The sequence below is a fragment of the Cervus elaphus genome, chromosome 10 (assembly GCF_910594005.1).
Source record: "Cervus elaphus chromosome 10, mCerEla1.1, whole genome shotgun sequence".
Taxonomy (NCBI): Eukaryota; Metazoa; Chordata; class Mammalia; order Artiodactyla; family Cervidae; genus Cervus; species Cervus elaphus.
In genome coordinates, this window is record NC_057824.1 from 24,671,171 (window position 1) to 24,694,065 (window position 22,895).

The 22,895-nt window shown below is 47.2% G+C and overlaps 1 protein-coding gene across 1 annotated transcript in view; it reads right to left on the reverse strand.

The window, feature by feature from the left end:
• The window catches only part of LOC122701385, a 161,433-nt gene that overhangs the window by 49,482 nt on the left and 89,056 nt on the right, over positions 1 to 22,895 (reverse strand). The window contains exons 39-43 of the mRNA XM_043914303.1: positions 11,327 to 11,635; positions 10,275 to 10,504; positions 9,099 to 9,113; positions 3,792 to 3,805; positions 762 to 783 (exon numbers count right to left, since the gene is read on the reverse strand). Of these exons, the coding sequence (XP_043770238.1) occupies positions 762 to 783; positions 3,792 to 3,805; positions 9,099 to 9,113; positions 10,275 to 10,504; positions 11,327 to 11,635 (590 nt within the window). The remainder of the gene's footprint in view (positions 1 to 761; positions 784 to 3,791; positions 3,806 to 9,098; positions 9,114 to 10,274; positions 10,505 to 11,326; positions 11,636 to 22,895) is intronic.

Genomic DNA, 22,895 nt, shown 5'->3' on the forward strand with positions numbered 1-22,895 from the left:
TTTAAAAATGAAATAAAAATGTACTTAACTAGACACTGTCCAAATGCTAACGGATAAGATAAATAGATGAATTGTGATACCAGCACACCATGGAATACTATACAGTAGTGAAAAAGGATACAGACCATGTGAATCCCACAAACATCATGCTGAACAAAAGAGGGCAGATGCAAAAGGGAGAAGGCTGTGTGCTCCCATGAACATGACATTAAAACAGTCTGATGAGCAATGGCTCCTGGGGAGTTAGGATGGGGAAGGGGCAGCTGAGGGACTTCTCCTCAGAAGTCTCATCCCTCTACTCATGGACCCTGAAGCTCTCATCTGCCAGGGTCCTCTCTGGAGCTCAGCTCATATCCAAATGCTTCTCTCGTCAGGAGCACATGGCCCCAGCATACCAGGCCATCCTGGTCTGCACCCCACCCATCTGCACCCTCACCTCGGTGGTACTGAGGACAAGCAGCCCCTGTAGCATGCTGGCATCCACGGTGACCAGCACCTGAGCGTCCACGGCCGTGGAGTTCACCACAATGTAGCCAGAGCCGTCGACTTGGCCTGGGACCCCCAGGGCCTGGAAGGGTTGAAAGAAATGGAAGTAGGGCTTCTTAACTAGGGTGGGGTCACTAGTGGGCATCAGGGGTCCCATGATCTCCCTTGAACTGAAAACAAAATGTGGTGAGGATGTGCCCACATGAGTCTCTACAGGAGAGGGTTTGTGACTTGGGTCAGATTTTAGGAGTGTCAGAGGGCCCCGCCTCAGTAGCCCTGCACTGTCCAATGAGCTTCCTCTGGCCCCTTTCTGGACACCCCAAACCACAAACCTCACATCTTTATGCTCCAGAGAATCTTATCCCGTGAAACCAACTGGTCAAGAGCCTTCCAACACTGGCAGCTCTGAAACATGCATTTCCCCTCCTCTCCTCCCCCAGCCCCTCCACCTCCCCAGGCGCACAGAACCCAGACACCTGCTCCTGAGAGGCGATGGGAGCCTGTCCAGGAAGCAGGCTGCAAGGCCGGCCCAAGTGGGCATCTCCCTAGGCTCCGCCCACCAGCGCATGCACATCGCCGAGCACAGGGCTGGTCCATCTAATCCTGAGAGTGGGGGCGGTCACTGCACCCCATCTATGATGATGACTCTAAAGCCCGGGGAGGGACAGGGATGTGCTCAAGGCCACCAGGGACAAGGGGCAGAACCGACATTCAGAGTCTGGGCTTCCTGGCCTCACAGGTGGCCTTCCAGTGCCCAGGACAGCTGTCCAACTCCATCTGCCTGACACAGCGTTTGGCCCTATTAACCTTTCCTCCCCTCTTGGAACCCTTTCCTCCCCAGCCTCGAGACCCCCTTCTCCCTTGGGGTTCCTCCTCCTCCTGGCTTGTTCTTCTTGGTACCCTTGGCTGCTTCCTTCTCATGTTTCCCAGCTTTGCAACCTGAGTGCTTAGTCTCCACCCACCCCACAGCCATCTCAGCCAGTCTATGACTTTTTTAACAGCTTTTTTCTTTATTATGTGGACCATTTAAAAAATCTTCATTGAATCTGCTATGATATAGCTTCTGTTTTTTGTTTTGGTTTTTGGGCCCTGAGGCATGTGGGATCTTCGCCCCCTGACCAGGGATTGAACCTGCACCCCCTGCATTGGAAGGCGAAGTCTTAACCCCTGGATCACCAGGGAAACCCTCAGTCCGTGGCTTTAAATGTGACCACCGAGAGGAGGAGACCTCCAGTTCAGACCACAGCCGACCTCCTGATTGCCCCCACCGTCTCCCCTTGGGCGTTTAAGAGCCCTGTCAGATTTAACACATTCAAAAAGGGCCTGTGAGTCAGCGACACCCTCTCCCCAACTCTCCTTCTCCACCCACGTCCTTCCTATCACCAGGAGCAGCAGCAGCCCCGGTCCTCTTCTCACAATCACCATCTGGCTCCCCTATTTCTCACACCCACATCTGACTTCTATCCAATCCTATTTCTCCACCTTCATGATGGATCCTGAATCCGAGGCTGCTCTCACCCCCTGGGCTTTTTATAAAACAGAAGTCAGCAAATGCCAGCCCACCAGCCACATCCAGCCCGCTGCCTGTTGTAAATAAAGCTTTATTGGAACACAGTCATGCCCATTCACCGCATAGCCCGCTGCCTGTTGTAAATAAAGCTTTATTGGAACACAGTCATGCCCATTCACCGCATAGCCCGCTGCCTGTTGTTAATAAAGCTTTATTGGAACACAGTCATGCCCATTCACCGCATACTGTCTATGGCACATTGCACTGCAACAGCAGCGCTGAGTAGTTACAACAGCCGCTGAGTGGCCTGCAAAGTCTAAGATATTTGCTATCTGGACTTTTATAGAAATGGTTTGCTGATCCCAGTCCTAGAGGATGCCCTTCCCTCTCCAGCTCTGCCTCAGGGCCTTTGCACTGGCCGTGCCCAGAAAACTCTGTCCCCTTGGGACTTCTCTGGTGGTCCAGTTACTAAGACTTCACACCCTCAATGCAAGGGTCCTGGGTATGATCCCTGGTCAGGGAACTAGATCCCACATCCCGCAACTAACAGTTTGCATGCCACATCTAAAGATCCCACATGCCTCAACTAAGACCTGGTGCAACCAAATAAATAAATAGAAATAAATATTTTTTAAGAAAAGAGAAAACCTTCTCCCCAGATATCCACAACCCTACTCTCTCCTCTCCTTTAGGTCTGTGCTTAAATGTCATCCTGTTTGGGGGACCAACTTGGACCAATATACAAAACTGCAGTATCTTCCCTGTTTTCCATGACCCCCTTTTCCCACTTTCTCTCTCTCCTAGCCCTCACCGCTGTGTAATACGCTCCACAGTTCAGTGATTTGTCCTGGGGGTTGCCTGTCTGCCCCAGGGAGGCACTCCTCTCTGCCGTGTTTACAACTGTGTGTCCAGGGCTTAGAGGAGGTGCTCCATTCCTCCAGGGTTCGCCCCACCTCTCTCACTTTGGCAGTGGTTACAAAGGAGGGTTCCCGCCTGGAGACCCTGTGCTCACCGCTCCCGCTCTCCCCCCGCACGCGTACCTGCAGGGCCTCGCAGGAGCTCTCGGCCACCACCCGCCACTGCAGCCGGCGGTCCAGCTGCAGCTCACCGCTGCCCTGAAGCTCACAGGCCCCTGAGTGCAGCTCCAGGCGCAGCCGGTGCCCGGCCTCCCACCCACACTGGACGGTCAGCGAGGTCTCCGGGGGAAGGGTGTGCAGTGCAGGCAGCGTGGGCCTCAGTTTTGCTCGGAGTGTGGCCTCGGATGGGTGCAGAGTCACTGCCAAGGTCAAGGAAGCAGTCTGGCTGGCCGCCGCAAGGACCCCTGATGCTTCTGCTTCCCCACCCAAGGCCTGCCGGGAGTCACTGAACTGCGTCCCTGCTGGGAGGCCCAGGTCCTGCTGGACCACAGAGAGAGGGGTCAGAGGGTGGTCCCACACCAGTGAGTGGCCTGATTCTCCATCTTCAACCCTCTTCCCCCCGTCCCTCCCCCATTACAGTAACAACAAAACTGCAGCTTCAATCACAACACACAACAGTTGTCCATCAGAGAACACTCAGGACACACAGTCTCGTGCTGAGTGCTTCATCAGAATGTTCTCTTTTCACCCTATTCCAATGACTCTGAGAGTGGTAGTTACTAGTCCCCATTTAACAGATGGGAACACTGAGGCTCAACAAGGCAAAGTCATTGCCCAGAATCACATGACTAATAAGTAGACAAGCTAAGGTTTGAACCTGATCTGTCTTCAGTCTGTGCTTCCTCTCTATGCTGTCCATTAGGATCATCACTAATCACGTGGGGCTGGTTCCCTCTATATTAAAATGAAGTCCAAGTAAGAATTCAGTTTCTCTGTAGCATGAGGAAAATCATCTTAAGCCCTCAGTAGCTCCCCGTGGCTAGCGGCTGCTGTCCTGGATAGCAAAGAACATTTCCATCATCATAGAAAGCCCTAGTGGGTAGGCCTGCTTCATCCCAGGATTCTCTGCTCTCTTGTGGACCAATCCTGTGCTGACCTGATTAACACTGACAGAACATCTGCCAGCGCCCAGCCCTATGCTCAGGGATGCTGAGTGGACCAGACCGACCCTGTCCCTGCGCCCAGGAAGCTCCATCAGGAGACACAGGGCAGGGGCCTGTCCCACTCCGACGAGGGCACCAGCCCTGTCTGCTGACCTAGACTCCAGCTTCCCCCTTTCCTGAGTCACGGGGTCCCCTTCCCCCAAACATCACAGAACAATTCTCAGACTCTCTCTCGGCTCAGATAAAACCCAACCTGTGGTTTTTAACAGGTTATGAAACCAAGATGCAACTGTTCCCAACTGTCAGCTGAGAAGAGTTCCTCTCATTCCCTTCCTGCTCTTAAAATTTTACTAAAAAGACAGATTCTCATAAATTCTGAGTCTGCGGTCCTCAAGTTTCATGGCCCTGTGAGCCTCTAATCTCACCCAGCCTCGATTTCCTCATCTGTCAAATGGGAACACGGGATGAGAGATAAGAGGGGTCAAGTGTCCAACAGGGCTTTGGGGAAATAGTAGCTGGTCTTGGGAAGTCCCTGGAGGGGGTGTCAGCCAGGCTCAGGCCTCACACTGATGGGAAGCTCCTTTCCAGGCACCTCGCTGGCCCTCTATACACACCTCCAGCAGCAGGCAGCCCGGCTCGGTGGCCAAAGTCCACGTGTTCCGGTTCTCAGCATGCTGCTCCAGGGCACCCTGCAGCCGGCACGGCCCCATCCGGAGGGACAGGGAGCTGTAGGGGGCGGGGCCAGGCTGGACAGTCAGGCTGATGGCACTCCGGGGTGGCAGGCCCAGTCTGCCCAGGAGGGGAAGGGAGTGGGTCAGGTGCGCCAGGACCAAGGTCTGGGGCCCACAGGTACGGGCCAACTGCAGGTGGGCATCCCCACGGTCACTATGGAAGTCCGTGGTCAGGTCGAACTCGCAGGGGCCCCAGCTCAGGCTGCCCTCGGAGCGCAGGGCCCGCGGGATTCCTGTCGCCTGGAATATGGAGAAAGTGGTTGGATTTCGAGTAAGTGCCAGAAGCCAGGAGGCGCTAGTGGTAAAGAACCCGCCTGCCAATGCAGGAGACATAAGAGATGCGGGTTTGATCCCTGGGTTGGGAAGATCCCCTGGAGGAGGGCATGGAAACCCACCCCAGTATCCTTGCCTGGAGAATCCCATGGACAGAGGAGCCTTGTGGGCTACCGCCCATGGGGTCGCAAAGAGTCAGACACGACTGAAGTGACTCAGCACACACACACACCAGAAGTCACGGTGGGGGAGCTGGAGACACGTGTGGGTGGGAAGAGGGCAGCAGTGGCCCCACGGCCTAAACTCTATCAGCTCCTCCTTCTGCAAGGTGACGATACCAAGGGTACCCCATTGAGAGATGTGGGCTCAAATTCCCGTTCTACCACTAACTTGGTCTCTCCAAACCCACAGCCTCAGTTTACCCATCTCTAAAATGGGAGTTGATCATAAGTTGCTGGGAGATGGAAGTAAGTTAATCCTTGTGAATCCAGAGCCAGGCACCCAGAAAGCCCTGGCTACTGGAAAGAGATCACGAACATCAATGTTCACTTGCTGGAGGGCAGAGACTTTAAGCAACTCACTCCACTGGGGCTTAAGACACACCCCACATGGGGGCACAGACCCAAGATGGGGATGAAAGGGTCCCCCCACCTCTCTGGGCCCCAGTGTATCATGGGGGGCGAGGGGGTACAAGCAGCCCTTTCCCTCAGAGGTGAGGATTCAAGGGGCCTCAGAGCATATTCAGTACTCTTGTTATTATTCTGTATTAGCCTCATTCTTACTCCTGGATCCTTAACCCCAGGGATGCAGGAAGTGAAAAATAAGAACAGAACCAACTTGAACCACAGAAAGGATGCAAGCCAGGGTCTCAGGAGGGCCCTTTGCAAAAGGGGAGAAAAATGGAACTCTGGTCCCATTTTTGGCTCAAAGCTTTATAGTCAATGAGTCCCCCAGTTTAAGGGACAATAGCAAAAGAAAAAAATAACCCAAAGTTTCTCATGCTGAGTGCAGAGCTGGGCATACAGTGAAAAAAGTGAAGTTACTCAGTCGTGTCCGACTCTTTGTGACCCCATGGACGGCAGCCTACCAGGCTCCTCTGTCCATAGGATTTTCCAGGCAAGAGTACTGGAATGGGTTGCCATTTCATACAGTAGGTGTTAATAATTTATAAAGGGAGGTGGGAACCCACACTGACAGGGATGGGAGGCTTACCTCAAGCAGAGGGCAGTGATTCACCAGGGCCAGGGTCCAGTTGTGTGTGGTGCTGGCCTCTGACCTGAAGTCCCCACGGGCGGTCAGGGTGCACAGGCCCAGGGCCACCTCCAGCTGGGCCTGGGGGGCTTCATCTCCCCCCATGGACACGCGGATGTGGTTGCTGGGGGGGACTCCCAGTGCCTGAAGTGGAGGCCATGCATGCTGGAGGCCGGTGTCCAGGTGAGCACGGTGGCCGCAGGCTGAGTGGACGTGGGCTTGGGCGAAGGTGTCTCCAGACGATACCTGAGCCACCAGGCTGGCCCCAAAGCTGTGCACCAGGAAGGAGCCGTTCAATGTCAGCACAGCTGGATTCTGCAGCCAAGAAAGGCCAGGTGAGGGGGTCCCTACAGCACCCCATGAAGTGTGTCCACTGTCCATTTGCCCACAGGTGGTCAGGAAAGCCCTCATCCTCTAGGGGCATCTATGATCTCTCTTCTCTTTGAAGAGCTGAACACACCCTCCCAGGGAGTCAAGAAATCTAACCATTCAGAGCAATTTGGGGCCCCTCATGCCCCCCTCCCCTGGGGCTTCCCTGGTGGCTCAGATGGTAAAGAATCTGCCTGCAAGGCAGGGGGCCTGGGTTCGATCCCTGGGTCGAGAAGATTCCCCTGGAGAAGGGCATGGCAACCCACTCCAGTATTCTTGCCTGGAGAATCCCATGGACTCAGGAGACTGGCAGGCTACAGTCTATGGGGTTGCAAAGAGGCGGACATGACTAAGAGACAAACAAGAACAAAAAATGCCCCCTCCCCTGAGGTCTCTGTTTTCGCCTCTCTTTTCCACAATAGAGCGCGGGCCTCTCAACCTCTCTGGTCTGAACACATCCCTCTTAACGCCCCAAATGGAAGTCACTTGTGCCTCTAAGTGGTATAATTCTCAGGACCTGGGGTTCTGGGTGGGGGGTGGGAATCTGCAACCCCAGGACAGAACCAGGAGCTGCCCTCAGCCCCTTCCTGTCACTCAGCACTCAGCTGTCTGCCTGGGGCGGGGACAGCATCACCGGCAATGGGGTGAACGCATGTATCAGCTCCACCGCAGCTAAATGGAGACCACAAGTGGAGCCATGGAGCTCAGGGTGGCCTCCCATGGCGCCCAGGGCATGGTTCTCCTGCTTGGATGTCACTGGCCTGCTCCAGGACTGAGGAATGCCCCCTTTCTAGCTCTTCCCTGGAATTCCAGGCCATGACTCTCAGAGGGAAGTTCCATCCATTCACAAGTCCTGTCCTAACCCTCCTGTGCAGTTAGTCTTTGCAGCAATCACCCCTCCCCTCCTGCTGCCGGCTCTGAGTCTTTCTCACACATGTAACTACTCATTCCACATACCCCCTAGTCTTAAGTTTCCTCTGGGGGGGGAGGCAGCCCATCTGCCCCTTAAGACCCCTTCAATCCTGATCCTCAATTCCCTTGGTTAACCCTCCTGCCATCTAGGCCACTGTGCAACCCTAGGGAGGTGACTTCACCTCCCTAAGCCTCAGTTTCCACATCTGTAAAATGAGATTATGAGTCCCTGGTGGCTGAAACCAGGGCCAAAGAGAGGGTACCCAACTGAGACGGCACTTAACGTGCATTGGTCCACTTCCTGCTTGACAGCGTACGGTAGGGACGTACTGTATACTGCTACCTGCAATATACAGATGACGAGGCTGAAGCTCAGAGAGGTTAAGGCCTGGCTAAAAGTCACACAGCAGGTGAGTGGCAGGTCTGGGCAGGAAGCTGTGGTAGTCTGATTTTTCTGGTCCTTGTGTCTCCCTGTGTTGGGTGAAGTCAGTACCACTACCCAAGCTGGAGGCATGAAAGCATCACACCGTTTGTGCTCACAGAGGTGACACTGGCTGAAACCATCCTCCCCAAGGAGGTTCCCTCTCCCTGGACAGCCAGGTGGTGAGCCCACAGCACTGGCTCCCAGGGCCCTCCGGCAGTGCCCCAGGTGGGACACCCAGCAGCACCCATTCAACACCTCCAGATTCGGGTCTCCCCAGTCCCCGAGCAGGTCAGTTCCTTGGGCTGGCTCCTCCAGGGGAGCCAGCACGCAGCCAGGCCAGGCGAGTGTACGCCTCCCCAGGCCCATCCCAGGGCTATGCTCACTGGCTGGTCACCCCACAGCCAGCTGGGCTGAAAGCTCCACTGAGCCAGGCCTACAACCAGCTGTCTGCTCAGCTGCCCACGAGGGCAGTCCTGACTGGGTCCAGTTCACTCACAGCTCTTGGTCCAGGAGACACTGGGCCCCGCTGGAAATGAGGGCATCCAAGCGCTGCATGCAGGCCTCTCCATTATGCTTTGCCTTTGAAGGAGATAACCTACTGTTCACCGGGGCCCTGGCCTGGGAGAGCTCAGAGCACCACAGGCTGGGCTGAGTCCCAGCCTGGGCAGCATGTGTGCCTGTAAGGCCCACACTCTGTCTCCCCCAAAAGGCCCAGATATGCCTGTCACCAGCCCAGACCACCCCCAACCCCACCCCCCAGGGCAAAGGCTGGCTTGAAACACTTGGATCCTGGGTCCTTGTCACTGTGTTTATAGAAGGAACCACTCATCTGCCGTCAGGCTGGGCTGGGAGCCCAGATGCATGTCCCTGGAGGTGTGAAGGGCTTGCAGGAGGGGACTGTGCAGGTCAGCCTGGCAGTGGCCACAGGCCTTCCCTAAGCCATCCAGCAGGAAGGCTTTGGTGCTCAGACCATGCCTGCCACTCCCCACTCTTCCCCAGAGGCAGACCACTATCTACCACCACTGCCCTGATGGTGACAGAGACCCTGGTACCTCAAGAAGCCATCCAGTGACATCCCCCCATCCCCCCAGCAAAGCCCTGACAGCTGGGCAGGCATAATGCTCCTCTGCAGTTGACCTAGGATGGCCAGCAGGGTGGGCAGGGGCATGTGTAGGCACAAGGTGTTTTCCCCAACCTTGACCCTGAACAGAGTGCTAAGGTCCAATTGACCCCATCTCCCCTAGTGAAGGCCTCCCTAGGAAGATAACCCTCAAAGAGAGGTTTGTGCAAACTGAAGTGCTAACCCACAGCATCGTCACAATCAGAAATAACCAGAGCTCACGTCCTCACAGGGCCTGTGTGCCAGGTTCTCCCTGGTTCCTCATCGGATCCTCAAGGTAATTGTGGGAGGCAGGCATTATTAACAGTTCCATTTTGCAGATGAGAACACTGAGGCACAGAGAGAGTAAGCAACTGGCCTGAAGTCACGCCATCAGTAAGCGACGAAGCAGCTTGGCTTCAGGTCGCACACCTTGCTCACCCTGCCTTCCCGCACGCTCTGGATGGTTTAACCACAACTGTGATGGGCACAGACGTGGTTTCCTGTTTTTCGTTCTTGAGAGACCAGTGTTAGAGACAGCTGGCCCGTGTTCCAGGTTTCCCCAGGGGAACATGAACTGATGGGTGAAAGTCTCAGCAGTTTTAATTTTACCAGATAAACCCAGAGTGTCTCCACTCTATTGCCACTTATGGGGGCAGGGGAGGGAGCAGTGTCAGGACGAGAAGACAAGTGGGCAGAAGAAAGAAGAGAAGGCAGGGTAGGGAGGAAGAAAGGAAGGGAACGTGGATGAATGGGAGGGGAGGGTGGGAGGAAAGCAGAAAGGATGGATGAGAAGGGAGGATGGGAAATTCGGTGAGAGCCTGGGAGGGAAGGTGGGCGGGGCTGGGGCAGTGGGCGGGGCGGGGCTGGGCGGGGGCGGTAGGCGGGGCAAGCTGGTGGAAACTGGGTAGGTTACTAGAGAAGCTGCAGAGGCAGTGCGCCTGGCTTGGGCCCCACCCACGTGCGGACCTAAGGGTCACTTACCTGGAGCTTCACGAGGCCGGGGTGCAGCCCCCGGGTCAGCTCCCGGTGGTCACCTGCTCCCCTCCTCTCCTGGGCTCCACCAAGCTCCTCGCCGTCCACGCTCACCACCAACCCCGCCTCCAGACTGGGTCCCGAGCTCTGCGCAGAAGCACAGCTCTGGATGTCCCTCGGACCCACTGCCCGCACGAGGCCCCGGGCCCAGCCCTCTCACCCACCTGCAAGTGTCCACGGCCATCCATGGAGAAGGGGAGGCCCCAGCGCCCGAGGCCGGGCACCGTGTGGCGGAGGCTGGCGCGGAGCTGGCTGCCTGATGTGCTGGTGGCCACGCCCTCCAGGCCAAGGGCCGCATCCAGCTGACCCCCGGAACTTCGCAGCATCGCCCGCACTGAGAAATTGGAAGCCACGTGGGTGTGTGACAGGAGCATCCCGGCCTCGGAGGAGAGCCCTGGGGGGGAGAGGAACCATGGAGATGGCATGCCCCACGGAGCCAGAACGGGGTCCCTCACAGCCCGCCTTCTCTCTGGAGGGTCCCCTGAACCCTGAGGCGAACTTGCCTCCCAGTTCCTTCCTAAGACCACAATGGCCACACCCAACAAGTAATAGGCCCCATGTCCGCTTTGGATTCCTCGCTCCCTAAAGGTAGGGATGGGCTCTTAGGAAGCAGGGGTCTGAGCCTGTGTTCTCACCTTGCTGCACCTTCAGGCCCATGGAACTGTCCCCAAGAAGCTAGAGCTGGGGGTGTCTGAGCTATTTCCTAACTGCGGTGCCAGGAACATCCTGGAAGTCCTGCTAACCCAGGTTTCCAAGCCTAGAAGCTGGACTGGGGGTGGGGAGTCCTGGGAGGAGGGGAGGGTGGCAAGGGCCACCTGCCCTCCAGTTTGGAGGCATGTCAAAGTTGTGTCCGACTCTTTGAGACTCTTTGAGGCTCCTCTGTCCATGGGATTTCCCAGGCAAGAATACTGGAGTGGGTTGCCATTTCCTTCTCCGGGGATCTTCGCGACCCAGGGGTCGAACTCACGTCTCCTGCTTGGCAGACGGATTCATTACCACTAAGCCACTGGGGAGCCTGGGTCTGTCTGTACTGTGTTGCAACTGGTGTTCTGGCTGAATAAGAGCCCAGGGAAGATGGAGGCACTGGGAGAAGGTTTGGGGGGAAGGAGATAGAGCTAGGAGGTGGATTTAGGGACTGGGGGCTCTAACTCCCTTGGTTGCAGGCCCCAGGAGTCTTTAGGGAAGGAAGCCACTGGGCTCTCTCAGCCCCTCTTACCTGCCTCACTCAAAGCGCTGATGTTCTGACTCAGGCTGCCAGAGAGCTGGCCGTGCCCGGGGCCCCAGGTGCAGACCCCGCCCAGAGCCAGGATGGCCGAGTCTGCACGGAGGCTGGCCTGGCCCCCGAGGCTCCCCGTCTGGGCCTGCAGCCGCCCCCTCAACTGGAGCTCTCCTGGCAAGGCCTGGCTGCTGTTCTGGGCAAGGATGCAGGTCACACTGTGCACGCTGGTGCTGTTCCCTGCCCTCTCATGCTTGTCCCGCAAGAGCAGCCCCAGCATGGCTGAGTCTGCAGTGACCTTGATGGTACCTGCAAAGGATGGGAGAGAGCCCGAGAAAAGAAGGGGGTCAGTCCAGGGCACTGCACTGCTTTGGGAAGGAAGGAAAAGAACCCAGGGGCCGGAAGTTCCTATATCCATGATGTAATGTTAACTCATGTCAGAGAGAGCATATCTGAAAATAGGACCAAATGAAATCAGCTTGCCCTGCCCCCAGGATGCTCCAAGGACCAAACAACCTAATTCACAAATAAAACAGCTTTGGCAAAAAAGCAGTAAGCCTGAGAAGGCATGTCTGTTAACACCAGCGCTGAATCCTGCTCAAGAGAGTCACAGATCACCATGATGGAATGGCCCCATTTTACAGGCAACAAAACTGAGACCTGGAAATTTTGGAATTTTAAGGAGAAAAAAATTTCTCAGAGGTCTCTTCCACCCACCTGGAGAAAAAGATTGCATATCCTTGACCCAGCCCATACATAAGTCATGCATTAGGGATATTCTTGCTCTTATCAAAACCATTTAGATTTCCTGATCTCACCAGTCTCCACTAGGGCCTTAATGTGGTCCAAGTGCCCAAGTTCCCTCCTGTCATTCAAGGGGGACTCAGGGGTCACCACCTCCAGGAAGCCTTCCTTGACCCTTCTGCAGCCACAGGCTTGGTTAAACACTCTTGTTCTATGCTTCCAGACACCGAGCTCATGCTAAACTCTGTTACAGAGTACTTTCCATACAGATAGAACTTTCTCACAGAATCTTGCAATCATCTTTTTTACAGATTCTTTACATTGTAGGGCCCTGTGTCTCCATGTCCTCTAAGAGGCTACCCTGTGTCCTTATCTGGAAAACATGGATAATCAAGAGTAAAACTTCATTTGATTACTGTGAAGAAAGATGAAATAATGTCAATGGAATAGTATAGAATTCAAGAAGAAACCCACCACAAATGCTCAACTGATTTTTGACAGAAGTGGAAAATGGACAGTCCATTGAAAAAATGTGCTGAATTGATTGGGAATCCACATGTAAAAACGCTACCATGAACCTTGCCCAAACCTATACACAAATTAATTAAAAACTGACCACAGAAGAAAAGGGAACCCTCTAACACTGCCAGTAAGAATGTAAACTTTAGGTACAGTCACTAAGAGAGAACAGTATGCAGGTCCTTAAAAAAAAATAAAAATAGAACTACTATATGATCCAGCAATTCCACTCCTGAACATATATCTGGAAAAGATGAAAACTCTAATTTAAAGAGATAAACATACCCCAATGTTTATAGCAGCATATTTATAATAGCCAAGACATGGAAGTGACCTAAGGATCCATTAACAGATGAATGGATAAAGAAGATGTGATATATATATATATATATATACACACACACACACACACACGATAGAATATTACTCAGCCATAAAAAGAAAATATTGTCATTTGCATAAACATGGATGGACCTAGAGATTATCATACTAAGTGAAGTAAGTCAGATACAGAAGATGCAATTAGAGAAAAGTCCAACAGCAACAAAGACCCAGCACAGCCAATAAATAAATAAAATTACTAAAAAAAAAGACTAGCCATAGATATTTTCAAAATACATATCTGGTAAAGGACTTGTATAAATGACTCCCACATTCAATAAGAACCCAAGCAACTCAATTTTTAAAATGAGCAAAATGTTCTTTTGTTTGTTTGCTTTTTGGCCATGCCACCATGAGGCATGGGGCTCTTAGCTCCCCAGCAGGGATTGAACCTGCACCCACTGCACTGGAAGCTCAGCGTCTTAACCTCTGGACCACCCGGGAATTCCCTAAAGTGGGCAAAACGTCTGAATAGACACTTCACCAAAGAAGATTTACAAGTGGCAGATAAGCCTATGAAAAGATGTTCAACAAAATTAGTCATTTGTGCGCTTAGTTGCTCAGTCATGTCTGACTCTGAGACCCCATGGACTGTAGCCCCCCAGTCTCCTCTGTTCTTGGGGATTCTCTGGGCAAGAATACTGGAGTGGGTTGCCATGCCCTCCTCCAGGGAACCTTCCTAACCCAGGAATCAAACCAGGGCCTCCTGCATTGCAGGCAGATTCTTTACCAGCTGAGCTACCAGGGAAGAGGGAAATCCAAATTAAAACCAAAATGAGATACAATTATAAATCAATTAGAATGATAAAAATGAAACCCAAAGCCGAAAACTGACAATACAAATTGCTAGCAAAGACGCAGAACAACTAGGATCCTCACACACTACTGGTGGGAGTAGAAAATGGTACAGCAACTCTAGAAATAGTCTGGCAGTTTCCTATAAATATTGTTTTCCTATAAATATGTGTTGCCATACAACACAACAGTCCCATTCCTAGGTATTTACCAAAGAGAAATGAAATCACATGTTCCCACAAAAACCGGTAGACCCATGATGGTTGAAACTTTATTCATAATTGGATAACTGGGGGCTTCCCTGGTGGCTCAGCTGGTAAAGAATCCGCCTGCAATGTAGGAGACCCTGGTTCAATTCCTGGGTCTGGAAGATCTGCTGGAGAAGGGCCAGGCTACCCACTCCAGTATTCTTGGGCTTCCCCGGTGGCTCAGTTGGTAAAGAATCTGTCTGCAATGTTCGAAACCTGGGTTTGATCCCTGGGTTGGGAAGATTCCCTGGAGAAGGGAACGGCTACACCCACTCCAGTATTCAGGCCTGGAGAATTCTATGGACTATACAGTCCATGGGATCGCAAAGAGTTGGACACAATTGAGCGATTTTCAGTTTCATTCATAATTGAAAAATACCAGAAAAAACGCAAATACCTTTCAGCTGTGAATGGATAAACTGCAGCACTGGGGCTTCTTGGCAGTCCAGCAGTTCAGAATTCTATGCAGGTTCGCTTCCTGGTTGGAGAACTAAGATCCCACATGCCATGGGATAACCAAGCCCATGTGCCCAACTACTGAGCCCGTGTGCTGCAACCAGAGATACCATATGCTGCATCTAAGACCCACTGCAGTCAGATAAATAAGGGAAATGTTTTTAAAACTGCAGCAGATCCACAATGGAATACTACTCACCAATAGAAAGGGGGGAAACTACTGATACATACAACTTGGCTGAACATCAACCACATTATGTAGGGCAAAAGATGTCAGAGTTGCCATGTGATACGATTCCATTCATGTGACATCTTGGAATAGCCCAAACTACAGGGACAGACAACTGGGTGGTTGCCAGGGACGGGGGTGGGGTGGGGGGCAAAGGTTAACTACAATGAGCAGCAGGAAGGGAACTTCGGGGGGAGATGGGATTGTTCTGCATCTAGACTACATTGGTGGGTACACACCAGTTTATCAGAACTGAAAGGGTTCTTCCCTGTATGTAAATTGTGCCCCCAAGAAATTATATGTCGATAATTGCCTTCTTTGGAAAGCAGAAATAGAGACACAGACGAAGAGAACAGTGTATGGACGCCAAGCGGGGAAATGAGAAGGTGGGACTGGCATATATACACGACCACGCATAGAACAGAAGACTAACGAGAACATACTGCATAGCACAGGGACCCCTTCTCAGCGCTCAGTGGCCGCCTGAATGGAAAGGAAATCCCAAACAGGGATGTGTGTATAGGGATAGCTGATTCACTTTGCTCTATAGCAGCAAATAACACAACGCTGCAAAGGGTTTTTGTTTTTTTTTTTTAATAAACCAATATGTGTTAAGATCAGCATGCAAGTCTGTTATCACCTGCAAATGACAAACTTCAGAAAGATGAAGGGGAGACCACAGTGTAAATCAAAGGAAACTTGAAAACAGTACCCTGATGTAACTTTCTTTATTTGATTATGTTTAAGTTTTTTCAAACCTATGTCATACAGTCTTAGACAGGTATTTTATTATGCAATTTGCTTTTTTTTAAAAAATGTGGACCATTTTAAAAGTCGCTACTGAATTATAATATTGCTTCTGTATTATGCTTTGCTTTTTTGGCCATGACGCAAATGGGATCTTAGCTCTCCGACCAGGCATTGAACCTGCACCCGCCTGTGTTGGAAGGCAAAGTCTTCACCACCAGACTGCCAGGGAAGTTCCTGCAATTTGGTTTTGCCACAATTTAACCAATTAGGAATTAGGAGGGTTGATGTTAATATTACTTCAAGAGGAGAGAATGATTCTATTTCCCCGAGGTTGGTAGAAAAGCAGAGTCTTTAGTTTCTAAAAAACTAGGCCCTGGACAGATGATCAGCCAGGGGACTATGGTCAAGGATATTTGGGCAAAAAAATCCCTTTTTGTGAAATCCTGACTTTTGGAACCCTGCAGTTTCACATAATCAAAAACTAAATACACAAAATTGATCAATTGGAAACTTGAAAATGGAATATAAACAGAAACCAGTGAACCAATTGTATTTCAAATGACTAACAGTATCACACAGGATGGGTCGGAGATTAACCCCAACTAATGTTTAAACACCGTATTTGTATTTATTTTTTTGTGTTTAGTCATGTGCGACTCCTTGCGGCCTCATGGACTATATACCCCACCAGGCTCCTCTGTCCATGGAAGTTTCCAGGCAAGAATACTGGAGTGGGTTGCCATTTCCTACTCCAGGAGATCTTCCCAACCCAGGGATCAAACCCATATCTAGTACCTCTCCTGCATTGGCAGGCAGATACTTGACCACTAGCACCACCTGAGAAGCCCTGTTTGGATTTATACCCTCAGTCTAAACACAAGAAGAACTCTAAACAAATAACCGAATTCTAGTTAAAAGGCTTTGTTTTCTCAAAGATATAGGTTACTAATTCTGACTACTTTCTATGTATTCTAGGGCTGAACAAATAAGTAAATATACTGTGGATAAGTAGAGTCAGGTTTCTTGCTGTTGAAGAGAGGAATAAGAAATATGAAAGCGGGGAAGAAACAGAATGAACTTTTTCATGATGGACAGGAATTAAGAGCATAAGTATTAACTAGTAATTGTAAACTTATATACCTATAGACAGAAAAGATATGTGTGTGTGTATGTACACATCCATCCATTTTCTTGGTCTGTTCATTGAGAAGGCCTAGAAAGACTGATAAACACATCCAGATCCCAGATCTTCATTTTTAAATACTATTTTCACACAAAAGGAGTCAGGAATCCTTGGAGAAATGGCTTCTTCCATATCAGGGAAAGTATAATGTGAGACTGAGACATCTTTTTGGACATAAAGGAAGAAGTGGTCAAGGTATGCTAGGGATATATCAAAAGGACACGGGAGATTTATTTCCACTAATGGTGGGACGGTGGGGACACTTCAATTGAGTAACCCTCTCAAGGTAATGATTGCATGTCCTGGACAAAATACATGAAACAGTTATCTGAAGGGACTAGAGAGTGACAACGGAAGGGAGTTAACACTCGGAGGAAAGGACCAGCAATAGTTGAGCGGCATGTTTTTACTCTTCTTGGTGCCAAGAAGGATGAGCAAAACTCAGACAGAAATCCATGGTCTCAGCAATTATAGAATCAGACAACAGAGTTCAGGGTGATGGTAGCAAATGGAAAGTGAAGTGAGAAATTCCAGAGAGAGCCACAGGGGAGAATCCCAAATTCTACCTATGAAGTCTGTCCAAAGCTAATCCTTGAACAAGGGTGGGACAGACTTCTAAGCAGACCTGCTAAGATAAAAGAGGTGAAAATTATTTCCACTGCAGCCCACCAGAAGAAAGAGTCTAGATTTTGAGACCAGCCAAGTTTACTGCTTGCTAAAATTTTTTTTTAAATAATAATACTCTTCAGAGAAATAGAAAATAATCAGAGTCTTAACACCACTCAAAATGTCCAGAATACAATCTCAAATTACTCAATGTACAAAGAAATAGTAAAATGTAAATCTCATTTAAGAAAAAGGGCAATCAATAATCAAGCGAGATCAACCTCAAGATGACCTAGACACTGGAATTAGCAGACAAAGATTTTAAAACAGCTCTTATAACCATGTTCGAAAATATAAGGAAAATATTCTTGTATTGAATGAAAAACAGAAATAAAAATAACCTAGTGGTGATTCTAGAACTAAAAAATATTAAATCTGTGATTGAAAAAAATTATTGGACGATCTAAAAATTTTTTATTGGGGGGTGTTTGGAGAAGAAGGAGCTAGTGAACTTGAAGATAGATTGACAGATACTTAAAGCAAAGAAAAAAGGACTAAAAAGATCAACAGAGCCTCAGAGATCTGTGGAACAATACAGAAACTTCTAAAACATGTGCAGTTGGAAACCACAGAAGAGGACAAAAAGAATTGATCAGAAAGAAATCTTTGAAGAAGCAAATATGAAAGTTTTCCAAATGTGTAAGAAATATACAATCAAAAAATATCCTTTAAGAATTAAGGCAAAATAGGAACTTCTCAAATAAATAAAAATTAAGGAGATTTATTGTCAGTAAGTCAGCCTTCCAAGAAATGCTAAAGGTGATTCTTTATACTGAAGAGAAATATTACCAGAAACTCTTAAGTAGAATGTGAAAGAATATACAGAGGCATAGTTGAAAGAGGAGTAGACAAGTTAAAACTGAGTTCTAAAAATTCTTCAAATCATTAGAAAGAAGGCAAAAGAAAATAATAACAGAGGAAGAAAAAGTATATGATAAAGTAGAAAACAAAGCAGCAAAACAGTAGACATAAATCTAATCATATCAATAATTATGATAAACATAAATTGACTAAATACTGTAATTAAAAAGCAGAGATTGTCAGACTAGATATAAAAAGCAAAATCCAACTGTTTGTGGGCTATAAGAAGTAAACCTTAAATATTAAGGAAGTAAATATGTGGGAAGAAAAAGGATGGAAAAATATATACAGTACAAATGCTAATAAAAAGCAAGAGTGGCAACATTAACATCAGACAAAACAGACTTCAAGACAAAGAATTGTGTGAGAGACAGCAGTCCATTTCATAAGGATAAACCTGGTCACTCATTAAGAATAATCATCATATATGCTTATACACCTAATACCAGTATGCAACACACATACATGAAGCAAAAACCAAATGAACAAACTAGAGAAATCCATATAGTCGGCAAGTTTACCACCTTTCTCTGCTTGATACAATAACCAGGCAAAAAAAATCAGTAAAAGTGTATATCAGAACAATACAGCCAAGCATCTTGACTTATCTAACATTTATAGAACATTACACCCAATAATACTACAGAATACAAATTCTTTTTATTGCATAAAGTGTGTTCACAAGATAGATATAGACTGGCCTATAAAAAAAAGTCACAATGATTATTAAAGGACTGATCCTACAGAAGAAATCCTCTGGCCATAATGAAATTAAATATTAAAAAGCTATCTAGAAAGATCTCAAATATTTGGAAATTAAGCAACATACTTCAAATACATGGCTGAAAGAAACAATCATAAGGGAAATCTGAAAATATTTTAAAATAAATGACAATAAAAATACACAACATCAAATTTTGTGGGATGCAGCTTAAGGAATATGTATGGTTTTACGTGCTTATATTAGCAAAGGAAAAAGGTCTAAAAGTCAATGGCTTGAGGATCTGCCATAAATAAATCATAAAAAGCACAGCAAAGTAAACCCAAATTAAGTGTAAGAAAGGAAATAATAGAGATAATGTCTGAAGTCAATAGAATTGAAAAGAGACAACAAGAAAAAAATAACAGAACATTTAAAAGAATAACATTTGGTTCTTGACAAAATCCTAGTTAGAATAATAATAAGGAAGAGAGAGAAGAAACATAATGACTGTCAAGAACAAAAGCGAAGGTATCATTACAGATACTGCATACCTTAAAAAGATTATAATACATATAATAAACAACTACAAATATAGCTGACATCTTACTTGAGATGGACAAATTCCTTGAAAAACAGAACTTACACAAAATGATAAGCATGAAATAGAAAATATAAATAGGTTTATAAATCTATTCATTTTCTAAAAAAATAATTCCACAAAGAAAATTCCAGATGGCTTCTCTGCTAGAGTCCATCAGACAGTTGCAGGAGTGTTCACACCCATCTTGTACAAGCTCTTTCAGAAAGTAGAAGGGAATAAAGTACTTCTCAACTTGTTTTATGGAGTGAGCATACAAAGGGAAAAAATGCTTACCAGTGAAGAAACACAGACACCACCTTAACCAAGACTGATGTCACCAAGAGTATAGGGACAGAGCGACACCAGGTGGCATTCTGCCAACAAGGCTTTTTTGAAAGTAGCCGCGTAAGGAAGCATCCAAAGCAGCCCATGTGAGGGATATTCTACAAACTGACTGCCCTGGACCCTTGGAAATGTGATCATGAAAGAGAAAGGAATACAGAAGAGCTGATCCAGAGTAAGAGACAAAGAAATAATACACCTAAATGTAATGCACAATCCAGAATTTTCTTTTACTATAAGGGACAGGAATGGGACATCCAGTGAAATCTCAATAAAGTCTGTAGCTAACAGCAATATATAAATGCTAATTTTCTGAGTTAAGAATTGTATTGTAGAATGTAGGAGAATGTCTTATTTTTTCAGAAATAAACACAAATATTTAGGGGTGACAAACTATTACGTCTGCAGCTCATTAAAACAGTTCAAGAATTTAAAATTTTTAGGGACTTCCTTGGCAGTCCAGTGGTTAAAAATTCCATGCTTCCTTTGCAGGAGGTGTGGGTTTGATCCCTGGTTGGGGAACTAAGATCCCACATGATGTGCAATGTGGCCAAAAATAAAAAAATTTATATGCAAATAATAATGTTCTATACACACATACACAGAGGGAGACAGAAAAAGAGAGAATAAAAATGATAATGCAATTGTGATAAATGTCAATAACTGGTGAAGCTGAGTAAATAAAAAGCCTCTGGGATTCTTTATAATCACTTTTCTGTAAGTCTGAAATCATGTCAAAATAAAAAGTATTCGATGTAGCCACTTTGAAAAACAGTATAGAGACTCCTCAAAAAGTTAAAAATTGAACTACCATGTGATCCAGCAAATTAACTTCTGGGTATTTATCTGAAGAAAATGAAAGCACTGATTAGAACAGACATATGCACCCCCACCTTCATTGCCAAATTAAATCATTTATTTCATTTCTAAATGAAATTTAGAATATATCCTTCATAACTAAAGGAAATCAGTCCTGAATTTTCATTGGAAGGACTGATGCTAAAACTGAAGCTCCAATACTTTGGCCACCTGATGCGAAGAACTGACTCCTTGGGAAAGACCCTGATGCTGGGAAAGATTGAGGGCAGGAGGAGAAGGGGACAACAGAGGATGAGATGGTTGGATGGCATCACCGACTCGATGGACATGAGTTTGAGCAAGCTCCAGGAGTTGGTGATGGACAGGGAAGCCTGGCGTGCTGCAGTCCCTGGGGTCGCAAAGAGTTGGACATGACTGAGTGACTGAACTGAACTGAAACTTCATTGCAGCATTTTTACAATAGCCAAGACATGGAAGCAACCTAAGTGTCCAATGCTAGATGAATGGATAAAGAAGATACAGTGTATATATACATAATGGAATACTACTCAATCATAAAAAGAATGAAATCTTGCCATTTTCAACAACATAAGGGTATTATAAAGGACAAATACTGTATGATTACACTTATATGTAGAATCTTAAATAAATGAACAAACATAAAACAGAAGCAGAGTCAAAGATGCAGAGAACAAGCAGGTGGTTGCCAGAGGGGAGGTAGGTGGGAGGGGCAAGACAAAAATAGGTAAGGGAGATTAAGAACTACAAACTTCCAACTGCAAAATAAATGAGTCATGGGTATAAAATGTACAGAATGGGAAACATAGTCAATAACTATGTGATCTCTTTGTATGGTAACATATCCTGTAACTAGACTCATCGTGGTGATCAGTTTGAAACGTAAGTAACCAGTCACTATATTGTGTAACAGGAACTAACAGTGTTGTAGGTCAATTACATTTCAAAAACAAACTCATAGAAAATGAGATTATTCTTCAATAAGTGGTGCTGGGAAAACTGGACAGCTACATGCAAAAGAATGAAAGTAGAACATTCTCTAACACCACATACAAAAATAAAGTCAATGTGGATTGAAGACCTAAATGTAAGACCAGAAACCATAAAACTCCCAGAGGAAAACATAGGCAGAACACTCTGGCATAAATCGTAGCAATAGTTTTTTGGGTCTGTCTCCTAAAGCAAAGGAAATAAAAGCAAAAATAAACAAATGGAATCTAATTAAACCTGAAAGCTTTTGCACAGCAAATGAAACCATCAGCAAAACAAAAAGACAACCTACTGAATGGGAGATAAAGTTTGTAAATGATATGATCAATAAAAGGTTAATATCCAAAACACATAAACAGCTCATATAATTCAACATCAAGAAAAGACCACACAATCTGAGTAAAAAATGGACAGAAGACCTGAAAAGACATTTTTCTAAAGAGGACATTCAGGTGGCCAATAGGCACATGAAAAGATGCTTGACATCATTAACCATCAGAAAAATGCAAATTAAAGCCACAATGGATATCATCTCACATCTGTCAGAAAGGCTATCATAAAAAAAAAAAAATCAAATGTTGGCAAGCATGCAGAGAAAAAGGAACCCTCATACACTGCTGATGGAAATGGAAATTGGTGTAGCTGCTACGGAAAACAGTATGAAGATTTCTCAAAAATTAAAAATAGAACCACCATGTGAACCAGCAATTCCACTCCTGGGTATACATCCAAAAAGAAAAAAAAGAAAATATTAATTCAAAAAGATATATGTATCCCAATGCTCATAGCAGTGTTATTTACAATGGCCAAGATATGGAAGGAATTCATCCATCAACAGACAAATGCATTAAGAAGATATAATACACACACACACACATACGAATACTACTCAGCCATAAAAAGGAATGAAAATTTGCCATTTCCAACAATATAGATGGACCTGGAGGGTATTATGCCAAGTGAAATAAGTCAGCCAGAGAAAGACAAACACTATATATCATCTATATGTGGAATCTAAAAAATAAAACAAACTAGTGAACATAATAGAGAAGAAACAGCCTTACAGATACAGAGAACAAACTGGTGGTTACCGGGGGGAGAGGGAAGCGGGATGGAGGATTAGAGGTAAAAGCCATCATGTACAAAGTAGAAAAGCTACAAGGATATATCATACGACATGGGGAATACAGTCAATATTTTATAATAACTTCAGATGGAGTATAACCCTTAAACTGTGAGTCACTATGCTGTCCAACATGTAACTTATATAATACACACCAACTAT